Raw genomic sequence first — 19,031 nt, forward strand, 5'->3', positions numbered from 1 at the left:
GGGTGACAGAGCAAGACTCTGTCTCAAAAAAAAAAAAAAAAAAGCAATAAAAATAAAATTCGGATAATACTTATACCTACTGCATTGGGGTTGTTGAGAGAATTAAATGAGATGCCTCGATGCTTAGTGCAGTCTCTGCCCCATAGAAGCAGTTTAAGCACAGCAGGTGTGATTTACCATTCACACGTAATTTTAAACAACCTATAGACGCAGAAAAGTCTGCAAGAATATATACCAAACTTAACGGAAATTTGGTTTTGGGGGAGACTGCTATAGCTGGTAAAGGGGAAGGGGGAGAATCACTGAGAGATGATTTTCCTTATACTTAAACACTTACATGACTATTAGAAGAAAAAGACCATGAGTTTTATTTAAAATCACCAAAGCAATATAATATATTTTCATTTTGAGAAAATCAGAAGAAACCAGTGCATATCATATGGTCACCTACCAGACACCCAATCCAGCCATGAGAGTCTTTGGAGCTTGAGGTCCTACCCCGAGCTGCCCCCCACCCCCTGAGCTAACCCCCAACGCTTCCCCAGATAACCCTCTCCCCAGGTAACCACGCTGCTGCCTGGCACCTCTCCCTTGCCAGGCACTGTTGGGCCTGTTGGAGCTCTGCCTCTTGTCAACACACAGGCTGTTTACTGCCAGTCCCAGTCCCTGTCCCTCCCTTCTCCCCTGTGAGTCATCCTCTGCTTCACTGCATGGGGACTCTTGATCCAGCGCCTTTTCTTCAGGGGGAGGGGCGATCTGCTGGAGTGAAATTTATTCAACAAATGTTTATGCAGAGCTTGGATGATTGGGAAGGTTGGGCTGGATACCAAGAGGTGCTGCCCCAGCTTGGGGTGGTATAGGGGTTATGGAAATGGGTCCTTGAGACCCAGGGAGAAGGCTGGTGGTGGTAGAACCAGGCCGCAGGCTAGGATGGGGCATTCAGGGCCAGGCTGAAGGTCAGGGAACCCTCTGAGGCCTGCTGTGTCGGCTCAGGCTCCTTGACTCAGTTCCTTCCTTGGTCTGCCCTGGTCAGGCCTGTGTGCCGGCGTCTCCTGCACTGTTCACTCTCATTTCCAGACTGGCTGCAGGCTTCAGGATCCTCAGAAGGCTTTTGAGATTCCCTCTCTTTTCATTTGTTCACACTCTTCCCCCTTTAGTCACCCACCCTTGAGACCAAACTTTAGTCCTATACCCTTCAGGAAGTGTTCATCATTCCCTTAACCTGTTTTTTCTGAGCATCACTTTTTGGGGGCCCAGAGCTGTGTGCTGGGATGCCAGGCTGGCTGAGGCACTGAACACAGAGCTCCTCAGTTTGGAGGAGCATCTGACTCAGCCTGGGGAGGGCAGGGGTGTGGCTCCAGGAAGGCTTCCCAGAGGAGGTGACACCTGCACTGGGTTTTTTTGTTTGTTTTTTTCTTTTTGTATTTTTGAGACGGAGTCTCTGTCACCCAGGCTGGAGTGCAGTGGCGCGATCTTGGCTCTCTGCAACCTGCGCCTGCAGGGTCAAGCATTTCTCATGCTTCACCCTCCTGAGTAGTGGGACTACAGGCGCACACCCAGCTAATTTTTTCTGTTTTTAGTAGAGATGGATTTTCACCATGTTGGCCAGGGTAATCTCGAACTCCTGACCTCAGGTGATCCGCCCACCTCTGCCTCCCAAAGTGCTGGGATTACAGGTGTGAACCACCGCGCCCAGCCCTCCACTGAGATATGAAAGGTGGGTAGAAGTTCCAGGTGAGGAAGAGTTTCCCGCTGTTTGCTTAGAGGTAGGATTTGGGGACTTCTGGCTGCTGGAGTCAAGTTGATGTAGATGGGACAGGTGAGAGGAGAAAGGAAGGAGAGAGAGAGAGGCTATACATCGTGAGGGATTTGTAACTCAGTGCTAAGGTCCCTGAGCCTGTAATCCGCTATCACAACATGCCTGCCTCTGGAACAGCCTCTCTTGCCAGGTCTCTAAGGCAGTTGCTGCTGGCTAAATCGCTGCTTATTACTCCAGGGGCCTCCCAGGCCCCCCAGCCTGCCTTACCTCTCTTTTCTCAGTCGTCTCAGTGCACAAGTTGCTTCTGTGTCTAGTCCCTGTTCTCACTTGTTTACAGACAAGAAGACGGAGGCTATTCCATTGTGTAGTGATTTACCCAAAGCTTATGGTTACTAAAGGGCAGAGCGGGGTCTGGACCCGGGGTTTTGGCCTCCTGGCGCACTCTTCTCTTTTCCATGACTCAGGTAGCCCAGTGTATGCTGCTTGTGTTTTCTGACAGCTTTTTACCTGCTTTCTCATCCACACCTGACGTTCCCAGAGGGTGAGACCCTGTCTCTCCAACACAGTAGGACTCCCTGAAATGTGGATTGAAACAAGCAAGAAATAAAAGTGCTGTTTGGAAGAATGATGGGGAAAGGCACAGAGAGAGACTGATTGCCCTGGGTATGGGGAAGCATGCCTGCCCAGGTACTTGGAACAGATTTATTTATGGCTGTTTTTGTGGGGGAGGCATATTTATTGCAGACTTGAATTCTCTTCCTGGTGATCCTGACAAGCTGTTTTCTTTGAAGCAGCATGACCCAAAGAACTAGCAGTTCAGAGAACTGGATTCTAATGATGACCCTGCCACTTCCCAGCTAGGTAGCCTTGGACAAGTCACCTCTCTGAACCTGGATTTCTTCATCTGTCAAATTGAGGGTCAGAATGTGAGATGAAATGAGAGGGGGTGTGTATAAGCCCCCTGCACAGAGCCTTCCATCAGATTCTCCAAGTGTCCAGTGTTTGTCTCCTGGGTGCTGGACAGTTTATCTTTTTTTTTTTTTGAAACGGAATTTTGCTCTGTTGCCCAGGCTGGAGTGCAATGGTGTGATCTCGGCTCCCTACAACCTCTGCCTAACAGGTTCAAGTGATTCTCCTGCCTCAGCCTCCTGAGTAGCTGGGATTAGAGGCGTCTGCCACCACACCTGGCTAATTTTTATATTTTTAGTAGAGACGAGGTTTCGCCGTGTTGGTCACTGTGGTCTAGAACTCCTGACCTCAGGAGATCCACCTGCCTTGGCCTCCCAAAGTGCTGGGATTACAGACGTGAGCTGCCACGCCCAGCTGGCTGCTACATTTTTTTAAAAAGTATTATTTGGCCAGGCGCGGTGGCTCACGTCTGTAATCCCAGCACTTTGGGAGGCCAAGGTGGGCGGATCATGAGGTCGAGATCAAGACCATCCTGGCCAACATGGTGAAACCCCATCTCTACTAAAAATACAAAAATTAGCTGGGCATATTGGTGTACGCCTATAGTTTAGCTACTCAGGAGGCTGAGGCAGGAGAATTGCTTAAACCCGGGGGGTGAGCTGAGATCACACCAGTGCACTCCAGACTGACAACAGAGCAAGAGTCCACCTCAGAAAAATAAATAAATAAAAAATAAAAAGTATTATTCTTTGAGTTTCTGCTGTGGGATGGGAGTTTTTTGTTTGTTTGTTTTTGTTGTTGTTGTTTTTTCTGAAACGGAGTCTCACTCTTGTTGCCCAGGCTGGAGTACAGTGGCACGATTTCAGCTCACTGCAGCCTCCGCCTCCCAGGTTCAAGCGATTCTCCTGCCTTAGCCTCTCCAATGGCTGGGATTACAGGTACCCACCACCACGCCTGGCTAATTTTTGTATTTTTAATAGAGGAGGGGTTTCACGATGTTGGCCAGGCTAGTCTCAAAGTCCTGACCTCAGGTGATCCACCCACCTCAGCCTCCCAAAGTGCTGGGATTGCAGGTGTGAGCCTCCAAGCCTGGCCAGGAGTTCTAATTAAATTATCTCAAAGGGCTGGGCGCGGTGGCTCAAGCCTGTAATCCCAGCACTTTGGGAGGCCGAGACGGGCGGATCACGAGGTCAGGAGATCGAGACCATCCTGGCTAACACGGTGAAACCCCGTCTCTACTAAAAAATACAAAAAACTAGCCGGGCAAGGTGGCGGGCGCCTGTAGTCCCTGCTACTCGGGAGGCTGAGGCAGGAGAATGGCGTAAACCCGGGAGGCGAAGCTTGCAGTGAGCTGAGATCCGGCCACTGCACTCCAGCCTGGGCGACAGAGGGAGACTCCGTCTCAAAAAAAAAAAAAAAAAAAAAAAATTATCTCAAAGTTGCTTTTAATCATCATCATCCTAGTTACAGAGAGGAAATGAGACTCAAAGACACATGTACCAGGTATTGTGCTGAGTCTTTTATGTACGTCATATCATTTAATCTTCACAAGAGCCCTCTTGTTTGGATATTGACAAAAGCTTGGTGAAGTCAGCCTGCCTTCCTATTTATTGTCTTCTTTACTTGTTTTTCTTTCATTCATTACCCACATATCCATTTATTGTGTGCAAGGTACTATACTAGACTTTTTAAAGGATACAAACCCTTCTCTTCCAGCAAACTTCTGTTGATCCTTCAAAGCCCAATTCAGATGGTCCCTGCTCTGGGAACACCACTTAGTCTTGAAACTCTAGACCCATCCCCACCTCCTTCTTTCCCATACTTCACATCTAACAAGTGAAATTTACTTCGTTTTTCTTTCCTTTTTAAATTAGAGATAAGGGCTCACTCTATCTCCCAGGCTGAAGAGTAGTGGCACTGTCATAGCTCACTGTAGCTCCAAACTCATGGACTTAAGCAATCCTCCTGCCTCATACACCACCACATCCAGCTAATTATTTTCGTTTTTATTTTTGTAGAGATGAGGTCTCACTATATTGCCCAGACTGGTCTCAAATTCCTGGCCTCAAGCAGTCTTCTCCCCTCGGTCTCCCAAAGTGCTGAGGTCAGTTTTGTTTCAGTTCACAAATAGTTGATGCCTACTCTGTGCTGGAAGCTGGAGACCCACATGAATCTAGACAGTTCCTACCCTCAGGGAGCTTATAGCCCAGTGATGGACACAGACGCATTAACAGGTCACAGTAATGCAGAGTGAATTGTATTATACTTGGGTGTTAAAGAAAATTACAATAGTAATAGGAGGCACCACACTGGCTAACATTGAGTACCATTATTGCTTGGTGCTCTTTATTCTTATCTCCTCTTGTACTCCAGAAACCCTCTGAAATAGGCTTTTACATAGATGGAGAAACTTTGAGGGGAGGGATGTAAAGTAACTTGTCTAAAGCCACCCAGCAAGTTGTGGCTGGGCTCTGATTAGAACTCAGTTTTCCGACAGTGGGAACATAGGGCGGGGTGGCCAGTGCCATGTGTCTTTGTCTCCTCTGCAGGTCTGGCTGTGAACCCGCTGAGGCAGTGGCTGAGTCTGTCCTAATGTGGCTTTTCTTTCTCCCTGGTCCTCATAGCTGACATTGATGGTAGGAAGAATTAGCCTTGACAATCAGACTCAAAAAGAGTCAGAGCCCTCCTGGACCCATGGGTCCTCCAGCCCCAGTGGACACCAGGGCTGAGTGCAGATCAGCCAGGCAGGGGCTGAACAGTCTGAATAGTTATCACTTCTTGCTCTACAAGTTTGGTAGAAAAGATTGACCCCTCCTGGCTGAGTTAACTCAGGAGAGCTTCCTGGAGGGGGCAGCCTTAGAAGATAGGAAGGATTTCATGAAGTCTTTACTAGGCCACTAGAGTAGAAGGGGAGCAGTGGGATACTTCCTGGAGGGGAGCTCTTGGAAAGAAACACCTACCTCTGACCCTTTGGGAACTGCTTCGGGCCCCTTTAGTCCTAGGCTCACACACCCCTTAGAAACAAAGTGAGAATAAAGCCAAGGATAAAATGGTGAGTGGCCAGAACACAGACTGTGGAGCCAGACTACCTGGGTTTGAATCCCAGTTACCAGCTGTGTGACTTTGATCAAGTTGCTTAACCTTTCTGTGCTTCAGTTTCCTCATCTGTAAAATAGGGGGATGGTAATTGTGACTTCCCAGAACTGTGGTGAAGAGCAAATGGATTAAGAAGCATCAGAGGCCGGGTGCGGTGGCTCAAGCCTGTAATCCCAGCACTTTGGGAGGCCGAGACTGGTGGATCACGAGGTCAGGAGATCGAGACCATCCTGGCTAACGCGGTGAAACCCCGTCTCTACTACAAAAATACAAAAAACTAGCCGGGCGAGGTGGCGGGCACCTGTAGTCCCAGCTACTCAGGAGGCTGAGGCAGGAGAATGGCGTGAACCTGGGAGGCGGAGCTTGCAGTGAGCTGAAATCCGGCCACTGCATTCCAGCCTGGACGACAAAGCGAGAGTCCGTCTCAAAAAAAAAAAAAAAAAAAGCATCAGAGTGTGCTGCTGTAAACTGTAGAGTGCTGGGCTTTCATTGGGAAGTATTACCTTTCATTGCTGCAGTTGAGACTGGTTGCTGGGGCAGTTGAAGAGGGAGTTAAAGAAATGGAATCGTTGTGCAACTAGGAATCCCTTGGGACCTGGCCGAGTTGCAGCCCCAGAGCAGTCCTCAGGCCTGGAAGTAGGGCGACAGAGCCCTCAGTGTGCCCCTGGGTCCCAGGTGACCTGGCACTATGGGCCAAAGAGACCCCTCTTCCCAGCACTCCCCTCTGACTTCCCAGGCCAGAGGAGGGCTGTGGGAAGGGGGATCAGGCATGTCTGGTCACCCTGGCAACCCAGGGTGATGTGGGACAGCCTTGCCTGCTCCACTGAGCCAGTCTCAGCAGATGGGGACCGTCCGAGGAGATATAAATAAAACATTCTTGTGGTGCAGAGCAGCCACAGGGGGCTGGGAGCCCCCATCAGTTGGAGGTTTGGTGAGGTGTCTGCTCAGCAAGAGTGTGTGTGTGTGTGTGTGTGTGTGTGTGTGTGTGTGCGCGTTCCAGCTACCACCTACACTAGATAGAATGAAAAAACACTTCTCCCATCCCCCAGCCTCTTGTAAAAGGAGAGCCAACTCTGAACTGTGTCAGAGGGTTTGGCCTGTGGCTGTGCTTGGAGATGCCAAATTCCACACTTTCGTGCCTCCTTGTTCTGGGAGGACTGGACGTCCTCGAAGGAGGCTGTGTGGCTTGTGCACACCACAGGGCTTGGAGTGTCACGGACTGCTGGGGTAGAACTGGACACGTGATCATTGACAGGTCACTGGCTGTCTCTGTCTCCATTTCCCTGACTGTATAATGGAGAATTTAGATGATCTCCAAGATCCATTCCAGCTCTCACATCTCTGGTTCTTACTCTAACTGCCTCTTCCCACCCCTGATTTCACCCTGGTGACATCACTGCTGCTGCATGTTTGGGCCCTGAAAGTTTTGCCTCATCTCTTGGCATCCTGGGATCTTGCCTCCATGCAGGGCTTTTGTCAGGGTACCAGGGGCCCCAGCCATCCTTCTGTGCCCCTTCCACCACACCAGGTGTCAGCAAGTGCCTTACACTTTGTGGGGACTCTGCAGGGATGCAGAGTGAGCGCAGTTGGTGGAGTCAGGACGTTGGGAGAGGGACAAGCCAGCACAGGTCCAGGGGCTGCTTCCCACTTGCCTGAGCCATTGCTCCTGAAGGAGCCTCCTTCTGGTGACAGAATCCCTTCCTCCCCCAGCCCTGGAAGTGCTTTCCAGTAATGTGCCTCCTACCCATGGGCAGGGAGCCAAGAGTGGATCTCAGACCTTTCTCATCAGCCTGGCCCGGCCCGGCCCTCCCCTCGGGTCCAGAGAACCCATCAGGGCCTAGAGCTCCTTCAGCTCACTGAGCGCCAGAGCCAAAACAGGAAAGCCGGGGAAACCAGCTCCGGGAACATGGCTCCAGCCCCAGGTACTCTGGAGCTGGCTGAAGGAGAAAGAGGTCGCTGTGCTGTAGTCAGGAGGTGCAGGACCCAGTCCTGGTTGGCCTGGCTGAGTGCATCCAGCCTCCTCTCAGAGCTTGCTTTTCTTGTGTCCAATAGGAATGTCAGCTGTCTGGTGGAAGCTCCAAGGGCTGGAATAGCATGGCCGCCCCCATTAGCTGCTCACGAAGGTTCAGAGTCTGAGTCATCTCAATGTCCTCAGTGTCCAGTATGGCCTGGCTCAGAGAAAATACCGAGCTTTGAGTAAAGAATTAATTAGCGTGGCCGGGCGCGGTGGCTCAAGCCTGTAATCCCAGCACTTTGGGAGGCCGAGACGGGCGGATCACGAGGTCAGGAGATCGAGACCATACTGGCTAACATGGTGAAACCCCGTCTCTACTAAAAACTACAAAAAAAAAACTAGCCGGGCGACGTGGCGGCACCTGTAGTCCCAGCTACTCGGGAGGCTGAGGCAGGAGAATGGCGTGAACCCAGGAGGCGGAGCTTGCAGTGAGCTGAGATCCGGCCTCCACTCCAGCCTGGGCGAGAGAGCAAGACCCCGTCTCTAAAAAAAAAAAAAAAAAAAGAATTAATTAGCGTTCTCGGCTACAGGTTTGAGACACCTAAGCTAGAACAGAGGTCCTCCCTTAGACACTGGGGAAGCGGCATAACCTTGCCGACCTCAGCTTTGTCTTCTGCAAAATGGAGGCAATACCTATCCCAAGGACTGTGGTGAGGACTGAATGAGATGGTGTGTGCCAGGCTCCCAGCACAGTTCTGGCTCATGGGACGCCCTCAGAGCTGAGGAGCCTTCTTCATGTTGCTGCTCTTGGCTTGTTTCACATGCCTGCCCCCTCCCTAGGCAGGAGCTGTGGCCAACTCTTCTCTGGGTCTCCCAGGCACTGTCTGGCGATTTATGGGGCCAGGAAAGCTCTGTGGATTGGGCTGATGGCACAGAGTGGGGGTAGGAGGCATTTTTAGAGCCTGACCTCTTAGCTGGAGGTGGAAGCCGTCATCTGCCTGCCCTGGACTATCTCTTTACACTCTGCCTTCTCCTAAGGCAGCTCTTGGTGCTCATGCCAGGTCAGGGGCAGGGAGGCTGTGGAGGGGGTCAGCATGCAGCTGGCTGGAGCTGGACTTCTGGCCTTGGGAAGGTGTTTTCTGGCCCCTGCCTGAAGAAGCTCTGCTCCCCTAAATCTTCATCCTGCTTATCTCCCCTGCGCTGTGCCTATCTGCCCTTCAGCACACTGCAGGTCTTTGGCGTGTGGTGCCATTGTCTTACCTCAGCTGCTTCTGCCTGGGTTGTCTGACTGATCTCAGTGGGTGCCAAGAAGAGAGACAGGAACCTGGGAGATGACTGCAGATTGAAGGCTATGAGAGAGGGAGGCACCAGAAGATTCCTGCCCTAACCTGGGCAGATAGGTGGTGGTCAGGGAATACTTCCTGGAGGAGGAGGCAGGCAGAGGATATGATGTCAGCCACATACATTGGGGGTAGAGGTAGAGGAATGATTTCTAGAGAGGAACTAGACTAGGCGAAGGTTGGCAGGCAAAAGAGGATGTGGCTCATATGGGCAATTGCAAGGAATTTGGCAAGGCTGAAACCTAAGAGTTGACAGTGGGGAGAATGGGACATGAGGCAAGACCAGATGACAGAGGCAGTGCTGAAAACGTGGGCTTTATCCTCTACAGCAAGAGAGACTTGGGCCCAATATGACTAGCCCTTCCCAGTGGACCAGCCAGCTACACACTGGATGTTGACTGGTGGACAGTACAAAGACTGGGGTACTTTTCAGCAAAAGAGGTGATTTTGGAATTATTTTCGCTTTTATTGATATGGAAAGTAGATGAACAAAAAGTGACTTTTGGTCATGTCTATTTTGAAATCAGGAGAATGCACATGGTGCCTTCGAGGTCCTCTTGGCCTAGGATGGCGATGTCTTTTTTTCCCAATGTGTTTTGAGTGTCCCAGGGTGCTTGGCACTGTGCCAGGATTCTGGGCCTGGATACTGTTCAGTGTGTGAACTTTTTTTTTTCTTTTTCTTTTCTTTTCTTTTTTTTTTTTTGTGAGATGGAGTCTTGCTCTGTTGCCCAGGCTGGAGTGCAATGGCGCAATCTCAGCTCACTGTAACTTCCACCTCCCAGGTTCAAGCAATTCTCCTGTCTCAGCCTCCCAAGTAGCTGGGACTACAGGCGCCCGCCACTATGCCTGGCCAATTTTTATATTTAGTTTCACCATATTGGTCAGACTCGTCTTGAACTCTTGACCTCAGGTGATCCACCCACCTCGGCCTCCCAAAGTGCTGGGATTACAGGCGTGAGCCACTGTGCCCGGCCAGCAGTGTGAACTTTGACTTGTCACTGTACTAGCACTGCCCAGATTCCTACCTGAGAGCAGGAAGGGCTTTGGGCATGGAGAGGGAAGTTCCTCCTCTGTCCCAAGGATCTCAAGAGTAAGTAATGAGAGCAGAGGCCTGGCCAGGCATGCAGGTGATCGGAAATCTTGGGTGATGTCCCAGCCCTGTGTATTTTCAAGTCAGCCGGTATTTGTTGAGCACCTCTAGTGTCCTAGCCCTGGGTGTATAATGATAAGCAGTTACGGGATCTGCCTGCACAGAGCTTGCAAGATAGGGAAGGGGAGGAGAAAGAGCTTTGCTTTTATTTGTTTGTTTATTTATTTATTTATTATTTTTTTTTTTTTTGAGGCTGGGGTCAAGTGATCCTCCTGCCTCAGCTCTCCTGACTAGTTAGGACTACAGGCGCACACCATGCCCAGCTATTTTTTTTTTTTTTTAAGTGGAGATGAGGTCTCCTGTGTTGTACAAGCTGGTGTCAAATTATTGATCTCAAGTGATCCTCCCACCCCAGCCTCCTAAAGTGCTGGGATTACAGACATGAGCCACCATGCCAGGCCAGAGAGAACTTTCCTCTTGAGCAAAGGGTCATGACTATGACTATGACTCTTGACTATGCCACCCCTAGGAGCATGGTACCCAACATACAACTAGATGCTCAGGGTTTTCCACCTACTTTCCCACCCCAAAACAAAACAAACAATAGAAACCACTCACAGGAGCTCAGGGTTCTCTGGTCATACCTGGTATTGAGAGAGGCCCTCTCATGGGGATTTTTGCTACTTCTCAGCTCTGGGTTTGGAGCCTCAAGGTGGAATACAGCAGAGCGGCCTGCTGCTGGCCAGGACATGGCCTGGGGAGATGGCTGGTGGGTCTCAGGCAGAAGGGTGTGTGAGGAGGCCTTGATTGAAGGGAAGGATAGGCGAACTTGAATTACAGAACTGTGCAGTTTGATGGGAACTGGGGCATCAGACCTGGGTTCTATCTGGTTCTGCTCCCCATTTGCTGTGTGACTTTGGGCAAGTCCCTTCCCTTTTCTGAGCCTTAGTTGCCCCATCTTTAAAGTGGGTGGCATTGAGCTAGAAGTGGGATGGCAAATAGATTTTGTCTCACCTGCCAAACCTGGTTGCCATTGGCATCCTTGAGCCATGTCTCAAGCAGCTGCCTGGACTCAGCTGGAAAGCCTACTCTTTTGCAGGTTTGCAGACCCCAGGCCTTATTATCCCCTAGTTCCTTCCCACGCTGGTATTCTTAGATTCTTCTGTGCTTTCTTCTGTCTCCTATGCCACTCCCCACCAGCTGGTTGTCTGCCTTCTGCTTAAACAGCTCGGTGATAGGGAACTGCCATCTTCCCTCAGACAGAATTGTTAGATTGTTATTCCTCAGGTTGAGTTCAGATCTGCCTCCCTGAACTAGTGCCTGGAATAATGCCTTGGGTTCAGGCGTAGGTGATGCCCGTAGGTACTTGGCACGTCAGTAATCAATTTATAATTTCTGCCTTCTGGAGGCATATAGAACTGCTACTTGATAACATTTTATGACAGCGACAGAGATAGCATGTATGTATCCTTTGAAAAAAGTGCTTTAAAAACACTGTCACTTGGTTTATGATGGCAAACCTGTGAAGCTAGCATTGTCCCTTCCAGGCGAGGAAGCAGCGGCTCAGAGAGTTAACAGAGCAGCCCTCTGAGACCCAGCCTGTGCACCTCTGGCCAGCTGCGCTCCTCATCCCCAGCCTATCCCCAGCCTTCTGTTCTCCCGGCTCCTCCGAAAGCCCATGGCCTCCCGTTCTCTCGCCCTCCGCAGGTTTCCATGTGATCCCCACTATCTCAAGCATCGTCCCGGAGAGCTGCCTGCTGATCGTGGTGGGGCTGCTGGTGGGGGGCCTGATCAAGGGTGTAGGCGAGACACCCCCCTTCCTGCAGTCCGACGTCTTCTTCCTCTTCCTGCTGCCGCCCATCATCCTGGACGCGGGCTACTTCCTGCCGCTGCGGCAGTTCACAGAAAACCTGGGCACCATCCTGATCTTTGCCGTGGTGGGCACACTGTGGAACGCCTTCTTCCTGGGCGGCCTCATGTACGCCGTGTGCCTGGTGGGCGGTGAGCAGATCAACAACATCGGCCTCCTGGACAACCTGCTCTTCGGCAGCATCATCTCGGCCGTGGACCCCGTGGCGGTTCTGGCTGTCTTTGAGGAAATTCACATCAATGAGCTGCTGCACATCCTTGTCTTTGGGGAGTCCTTGCTCAATGACGCCGTCACTGTGGTGAGGAGGCCAGGGGCCATGCCCATGTCCAAACGGTACAAACCCGAATCCAGGCCCAGCAGTGAATCCCTCATCCGCCCTTTAATAACAGTAATAAAAACAGCTGGGGTCGGGCGCGGTGGCTCCTGCCTGTAATCCCAGCACTTCGGGAGGCCGAGGTGGGTGGATCACGAGGTCAGGAGATCGAGACCATCCTGGCTACCACGGTGAAACCCCGTCTCTACTAAAAAATACAAAAAATTAGCTGGGCGTGGTGGCAGGCGCCTGTAGTCCCAGCTACTCGGGAGGCTGAGGAAGGAGAATGCTGTGAACCCAGGAGGCGGAGCTTGCAGTGAGCTGAGATCCGGCCACTGCACTCCAGCCTGGGCTACAGAGCGAGACTCTTTCTCAAAAAAAAAAAAAAAAAAAAAACAGAAAAAACAGCTAAGGCCCATTTCCCCTTCCTGAGTGCCGGGCACCATGCTGAGTCCTTTGGCGTGGATTATCTCATTTAAGTCCTCATGGCTGCCTTAGGAGGTGCTTATTATTCTCATTTTCCAGGGGAGGACACAGTCCCGAAGAAGTTAAATAACCTGCTGGAGTATGAACCAGTTTGTGATTGAACCAGGTCTGTCTGACTCCAGGGCCTAAACTCTTAGTTTTGCTGGTTATATGCTCCCTCCTTGACTTGACTTGCTTTTTGTTTTTTAAGAGACAGGGTTTTACCCTGTCTCCTAGGCTGGTGAAATGGTATGGTCATAACTCACTGCAGCCTCAAATACCTGGGCCTGAGATCCTCCTGCCTCAGCCTTCCGAGTGGCTAGGACTATAGGCATGCACCACCACACCTGGCTAATTTTTTAAATTTTTTGTAGAGATGGGGTTTGACCATGTTGCCCAGGCTGGTCTTGAACTCTTGGCCTCAAACAATCCTCCTGCCTCAGCCTCCCAAAGTGCTGAGATTACAGACCTGAACCAACAAGCCTGGCCCTTCACTTGCATTTTGATGTGATCTTGGGCAAATTACTTTTACTCTCTGTGCCTGTTCCCTCTTCACAGACCATGTCATCTGTGAGGGGTCTTTCAGCTCTCGTGTTGGCTATCTCTTAAGTTAGAATTCGGTTTGTGCACAGTTTTTGGGCAGAGATTATGGAAAGGGACCTTGTCTCCAAAACATCTAGAAGGTGACAAGTAAAATAAGTTGGCCACTTGCTTGCTGTGCGACCTTAAGCAAATGCTATACCTCTGTGGCCCTCACCTTTTTTTTTTTTTCCCAAGACGGAATCTTGCTCTGTCTCCCAGACAGGAGTGCAGTGTTGCAATCTCGGCTCACTGCAGCCTCCGCCTCCCAGGTTCAAGCAGTTCTCCTTCCTCAGCCTCCCAAGTAGCTGGGATTACAGGCGTGTGTCACCATGCCCAGCTAATTTTTGTGTTTTTAGTAGAGACTGGGTTTCACCATGTTGGCCAGGCTGATCTCGAACTCCTGACCTCAGGTGATCCACAAACCTCAGCCTCCCAAAGTGCTGGGATTACAGGCATGAGCCACCATGCCTAGCCGGCCTCACCTTTGATAGCTGCAAAGTGGTAGACGATTAGTGCTTTCCTTCAGGATCTGCACGTGGTGGCGCCATATACACCTGCACATGCCCTTCCTCCCAGCTGGTTTCCTTGGGAAACAGATGTGTGCATGTGCATATTCAAATGTTGTGTTGTGAGAACACTTCCACCCCCTCCTGAGCTGTCCCCCTCAGAGCAGCTGCACTCACAGGAAAGCTCAAGGGCACATGTGCATGTCCAGGCCATGACTCCCTCCTCTGCAGCCCCAACCCTCAGGAAGCAGCACCTCAGAGTGGAGACAGACTGTGGTGTTCGGCTGCTGGCAGCCTCAGCTTCCTGTTCCTACCTGGCCTCCTCATGAGGCTGGGTAGAGCAGCAGCCTGGCCTGAGCAGGCAGGCCTCCGTCCTGGCTTCCTCTAGCACCAGCTGTTGCCCAGGGTTACCACTTGAGCCTCAGTTTCCCCATCTGTGACATAGGGATTGCAGTACTCAGCCCGTCATCCTCCCAGGCTTCTTACAGGGTTGCTTACGTTAGTGAGTCATACTCACTAATGTCTGTGAAGCCAGTGGGTGCCAAAGATAAAGCCCTCTCCAGTGGGATCTGGGTGTTGGGGTTCAGGTGAGCACTGCTGTGGAGCTTGGGGCATGGTTGCATCAAGCAGGTAACAGACCCAGCCACTTGTGGACCCACGGTCATGTCTCCCAAAGGCAGTGGCAGCGGTGGTAGTGATTGCTGGTGTTCACTGGGTGCTTCCTGTCTGAATGTGTATTGCCTCATTTGTTTAGAGACAGAGTCTCCTGTCACACAGTGTTGCCCAGGAGTGCAGTGGCACAATCATAGCTCACTGCAGCCTCAAACTCCTCAAATGATCCTCCCCTCTTAGCCTCCCGAGTAGCTGGGACTGCAGGTGCTAGCCATCACACCCAGCTAATGTATGTATTTGTTTATTTATTTTGTGGATCTGGGGTCTCATTATATTGCCTGGGCTGGTCTCAAACTCCCGAGCACAAGCGATGCTCCCTCCTTGGCCTCCCAGAGTGCTGAGATTACAGGTGTGAGCCATCGTGCCTGGCCTGTGTTGCCTCATTTAATCTATACAGTAACTCCATGAGGTTGACACAGTTATATCCCAGTTTTTTGAGATGAGGAAACTGAGGGACAGAGAGGTTACATTAGCCTGATATATGATATAGCTGAGGTTCAAATCCGTAGTCTGAGTCCAAAGCCCAAGTGCTTACCCCTGTGTTACTCTGCTTCTCTGTAGTTCCAGGGATAATAGCACCAGGCCGGAAAGGAGGACTTTCCCCTCTGTGCCCACTCCATGGGCCCATGTGGTAGACCATGAGGACCCATGAATCCCCTCAGGCCAGGAATGAGTGTAGGTAGCCCACGGCTGAGCATGCCCCTGCTAAGAGGCTGTCTGCTGCTGGAGCCCTGCCCTATCCCCCAGACGGCTGGGGCCAGGCAGCACCGGGTCTGGCCAGTGCTCTGCATCTCCCCTTCCTGCCTGGCCCAAGCCAGGTCTTCCTGGAGCTCTGGGCACAGGTGTGAGTGCCCCATTTCCCAGAGAGTAAAGCCGGAGGCTGACCCTGAGCTGCCTGGTCTCAGGTCTGTGCCCTAGACAGGTCACTCCTCACAGTCCATTCCTCCTGCTCCAGGTCCTAGGGGCTTTGGAGGGTTCCCTGTCATGGATCCTCAAGTCCTCCCCTCCCTTCCCCCAGGCCTGGAAAGTCCCTGCTGCTTCCTGACAGAGCTGTCTAGGACAGCCTTGAGCCAGGCAGCTCAGGGACCCAGCAACAGGCGGGGCAGACCCTCAAAGCTGAGCCTGCTAAGGAGGCCTCAGCCATGGCTGTCAGGGAACAAGTTGTGGGCCCAGTTCTGCTCCTGGGCTGGGGGCCCCCTGGCATGTTGTTTTACCACTGTGAGCCTCAGTTTAGCAAAGGAGCATCCTTGACCCACCTGCCTCACATGGTTGTTGAGTGTCGACTTGGATAAAGACCATCAAAGGGCTTTACAGTATATGAAGTGCCACTTAAACGTCTGATGGTAGGGTTGCAGTGACCATCTGTTTCCCAGTCCAGGAGACAGGGGCGCCTTAGCCTCTAATTCCATAGCATCTGAACTTGGCTGTTCATTGCAACCCCTGGGGGGCTTGTTACATAGAGATTTCTTGGCCCTATCCCAGAGAGTCCAAGTCCAGTATGGCCTGAACATGTGTATTTTCAGAAAGCTCCAGAGGTTCAGAAATCACGTTCTAGTTCATTGTGTGAATGTCTCTTTTTTGTGCTGAAGGAGGGGCTGAAACCCAGTGATGGGTATGACATACCCAAGGTCAGGCAGTGAGAGGCAGACTTGATAGCACCAGGTGTGGCTAACACTGCATCAGGTAAGGCTCTGAGCACTTGATTCGCTGATTTAGTCCTCACAGCAGTCCTAAAAGTTGGCATTATTATCCTCATTTTATAGGCGGGGAAAACTGAAACACAGGAAGATGAATTTGCTTCCTTTACACAGCTCAGGAGAGGCAGAGCCAGGATTCCAGTCCAGGCAGTTTGGCTTCAGGGTCTTCACAGAGCTCCCCAGGGTCCACCCTTCACCAGTGTGGCACGTGGCCGGCCCAGAGCAAGCCCCTCAGCCCCAGACTGAGGTTTTGAGCACCTCTTGGCACTAGGGTTTATCTGCTACCGTGTGGCCTCTTCTTGTGGCCATGGTTAATGGAGGGGACAGGATGGCCCTGGGTGGACCCCAGGGAGCCGTGGGGCCAGGGCTCTCTCCTCTCACCCACCAGCCTACACACCCTCCCCAGGTCCTGTATCACCTCTTTGAGGAGTTTGCCAACTATGAGCACGTGGGCATCGTGGACATCTTCCTCGGCTTCCTGAGCTTCTTCGTGGTGGCCCTGGGCGGGGTGTTTGTGGGCGTGGTCTACGGGGTCATCGCCGCCTTCACCTCCCGATTTACCTCGCACATCCGGGTCATCGAGCCGCTCTTCGTCTTCCTCTACAGCTACATGGCCTACTTGTCGGCCGAGCTCTTCCACCTGTCAGGCATCATGGCGTGAGTCTGCGTGCAGCAGGCAGTGGGCTTGGCAGGGTGGGGTGGGGGCTGCCAGCTTGGATTCCCCAGGCTCGTAGGGTCACGGAGCTCCCAGGGCCCAGCCTTGAGCTCCAAGGATGAGACATGAGCTCCAGGCTCCAGACGTGCTTGGTAGCCATTTAAATGGCCAAGGGCATCAGTGGCTTCCTAGAAGAGGGGCACTTCTGCTAGGCACCCTGGGGTCCAGGAATCTGGAGAGAGCATTTCAGGCTGTGAGCAGATGAGGCAAGAGTGACCTGCATGAGGGCAAGCCCAGAGCATATGAGAGCAGAGCGTTGGAAGCCACTAAGCTTCAAGTTGAGGAAAGCCACAGCCCTGCTACTTCATTTGTCTCAAAGGGAGTCCCCTTAGCAGCCCCAGTAGGAGGCTCACCAGTCCGGAGTCCTGGCGGTCCTGAGGCCCCCACCAGGTCTGAAAATGGGGAGAATGGGATGTGGAGAGGCAGTGAGGGGCGAACGTGTTCCAGTGCCGAGGCAAGGCAGAACTGGGGTTCAGGACCCCTGGCTCCCAGGAGCAGAGCCCGGGTGTGAGCGCTGGGCTGGGAGGACTCTGAGCTCCAAGCAGCTGCTTGGAACAAAGCTCCCTGTGGAGACCCCTGTGCAGTGGCAGATGCCAGCCTTGAGGGGAAGAAACCCAGGAGACCATGGGCCTGTGTCATTGACTCCTGTTGGGTCAAGCGGCAGCATGGCCTTGGGGCAAAAGTGCAGGTTTTGGAGTTGGACACAGTGTGGTTTGCGTGTCTTGCCTTTGCTGCCTGCAGGCAGCGTGACGGGACAGGTGACTATTTCTCTTAGAGTCAGATTTCTCTTTTTTTTTTCTTTTTGAGACGGGATCTCACTCTGTCACCCAGACTGGAGTGCAGTGGCACAATCTCAGCTCACTGCAGCCTCCACCTTCTGGGTTCAAGAGATTCTCCCACCTCAGCCTTGCAATTAGGTGGGATTACAGGTGCCCACCACCGTGCCTGGCTAATTTTTGTATTTTTAGAAGAGACTGGGTTTCACCACGTTGGCCAGGCTGGTCTCAAATTCCTGGCCTCAAGTGAGCTGCCTGTCTCCATCTCCCAAAGTGCTGGGATTACAGGCGTGAGCCACCGTGCCCAGCCAAGATCATTCATTTTAAAAATGGAGGAATAGACCTGTGTCTGTAGGGTTGATGTGAGGATGAGTGGCAACAAGGTGTAAAGCACACAGCGGGCCCCTGGCCCATAGAGGAGCTCAGAACACAGGCACCTTGGTCATGGCCCCATTGCCCCTGGCAGTGGAGGGGCTCAGGCAGGTACAGCTCGACGTGGAGTCCTGACCCCGCTCCTTCCTGCCCCAGGCTTATAGCCTCAGGAGTGGTGATGCGCCCCTATGTGGAGGCCAACATCTCCCACAAGTCCCACACCACCATCAAATACTTCCTGAAGATGTGGAGCAGCGTCAGTGAGACCCTCATCTTCATCTTCCTTGGCGTCTCCACGGTGGCCGGCTCCCACCACTGGAACTGGACCTTCGTCATCAGCACCCTGCTCTTCTGCCTCATCGCCCGCGTGCTGGGTGAGGGCCAGGGCTGGGGCGGGGGTGTGTGTGGTGTGTGGGAGGTGGTGGGCAGTGGTGCTGTGTGCGTGGGGTGTGTAGTGCACTATGTGGAAGGGCCAGGCTGTGTGGTGCAGTGTGGATTGTGTGGAGGGGCTGGGCTATGTTGTGTGTGTATGCGTATTGCGTGTGTGGTGTGTGTAGTGCATTGTCGGGGGGCTGGATGTGTGTGTGGTGTGTATGTAGTGTTTGGGGGGTTGGGGGTGTGTGTGTATAGTGTGTTGTGTGAAGGGCCTTTGTATATGTGTGTGTGCTGTATGGAGGGGTTGGGCTATGGTGCAGTGTGTGTGTATAGTGTGTTGTGCGGAAGAGCTTTGTGTGTGTGTTGTGTGTGTGTAGAGGCTGGGTATGTGTGTAGGGGCTGGGTGTGTGTAGGGGTTGTGTGTGTTTGTGTGGAGGAGCTGCGTGTGTATAGTGTGTTGTGTGGAGGGGCTTTGAGTGTGTGTGTGGAGGGGCTGGGAGTGTGTGTGTGAGGGGCTAGGGGCATGTGTATGTAGTGTGT

The 19,031-nt window shown here is 52.2% G+C and overlaps 1 protein-coding gene across 2 annotated transcripts in view; it reads left to right on the forward strand.

Moving 5' to 3' along the window:
* Nucleotides 1-19,031, forward strand: part of SLC9A1 (solute carrier family 9 member A1) — a 62,811-nt gene that overhangs the window by 30,517 nt on the left and 13,263 nt on the right. For both annotated transcript variants that reach the window (XR_002733180.3, XM_023219522.3), the window contains exons 2-4: nt 11,856-12,316; nt 16,660-16,910; nt 18,273-18,490. Coding sequence is in view for 1 of the 2 variants with exons in the window: in XM_023219522.3 (XP_023075290.1) it covers nt 11,856-12,316; nt 16,660-16,910; nt 18,273-18,490 (930 nt within the window). In the remaining variant the exon portion in view is untranslated. The remainder of the gene's footprint in view (nt 1-11,855; nt 12,317-16,659; nt 16,911-18,272; nt 18,491-19,031) is intronic.

The sequence above is a fragment of the Piliocolobus tephrosceles genome, chromosome 1 (assembly GCF_002776525.5).
Source record: "Piliocolobus tephrosceles isolate RC106 chromosome 1, ASM277652v3, whole genome shotgun sequence".
Taxonomy (NCBI): Eukaryota; Metazoa; Chordata; class Mammalia; order Primates; family Cercopithecidae; genus Piliocolobus; species Piliocolobus tephrosceles.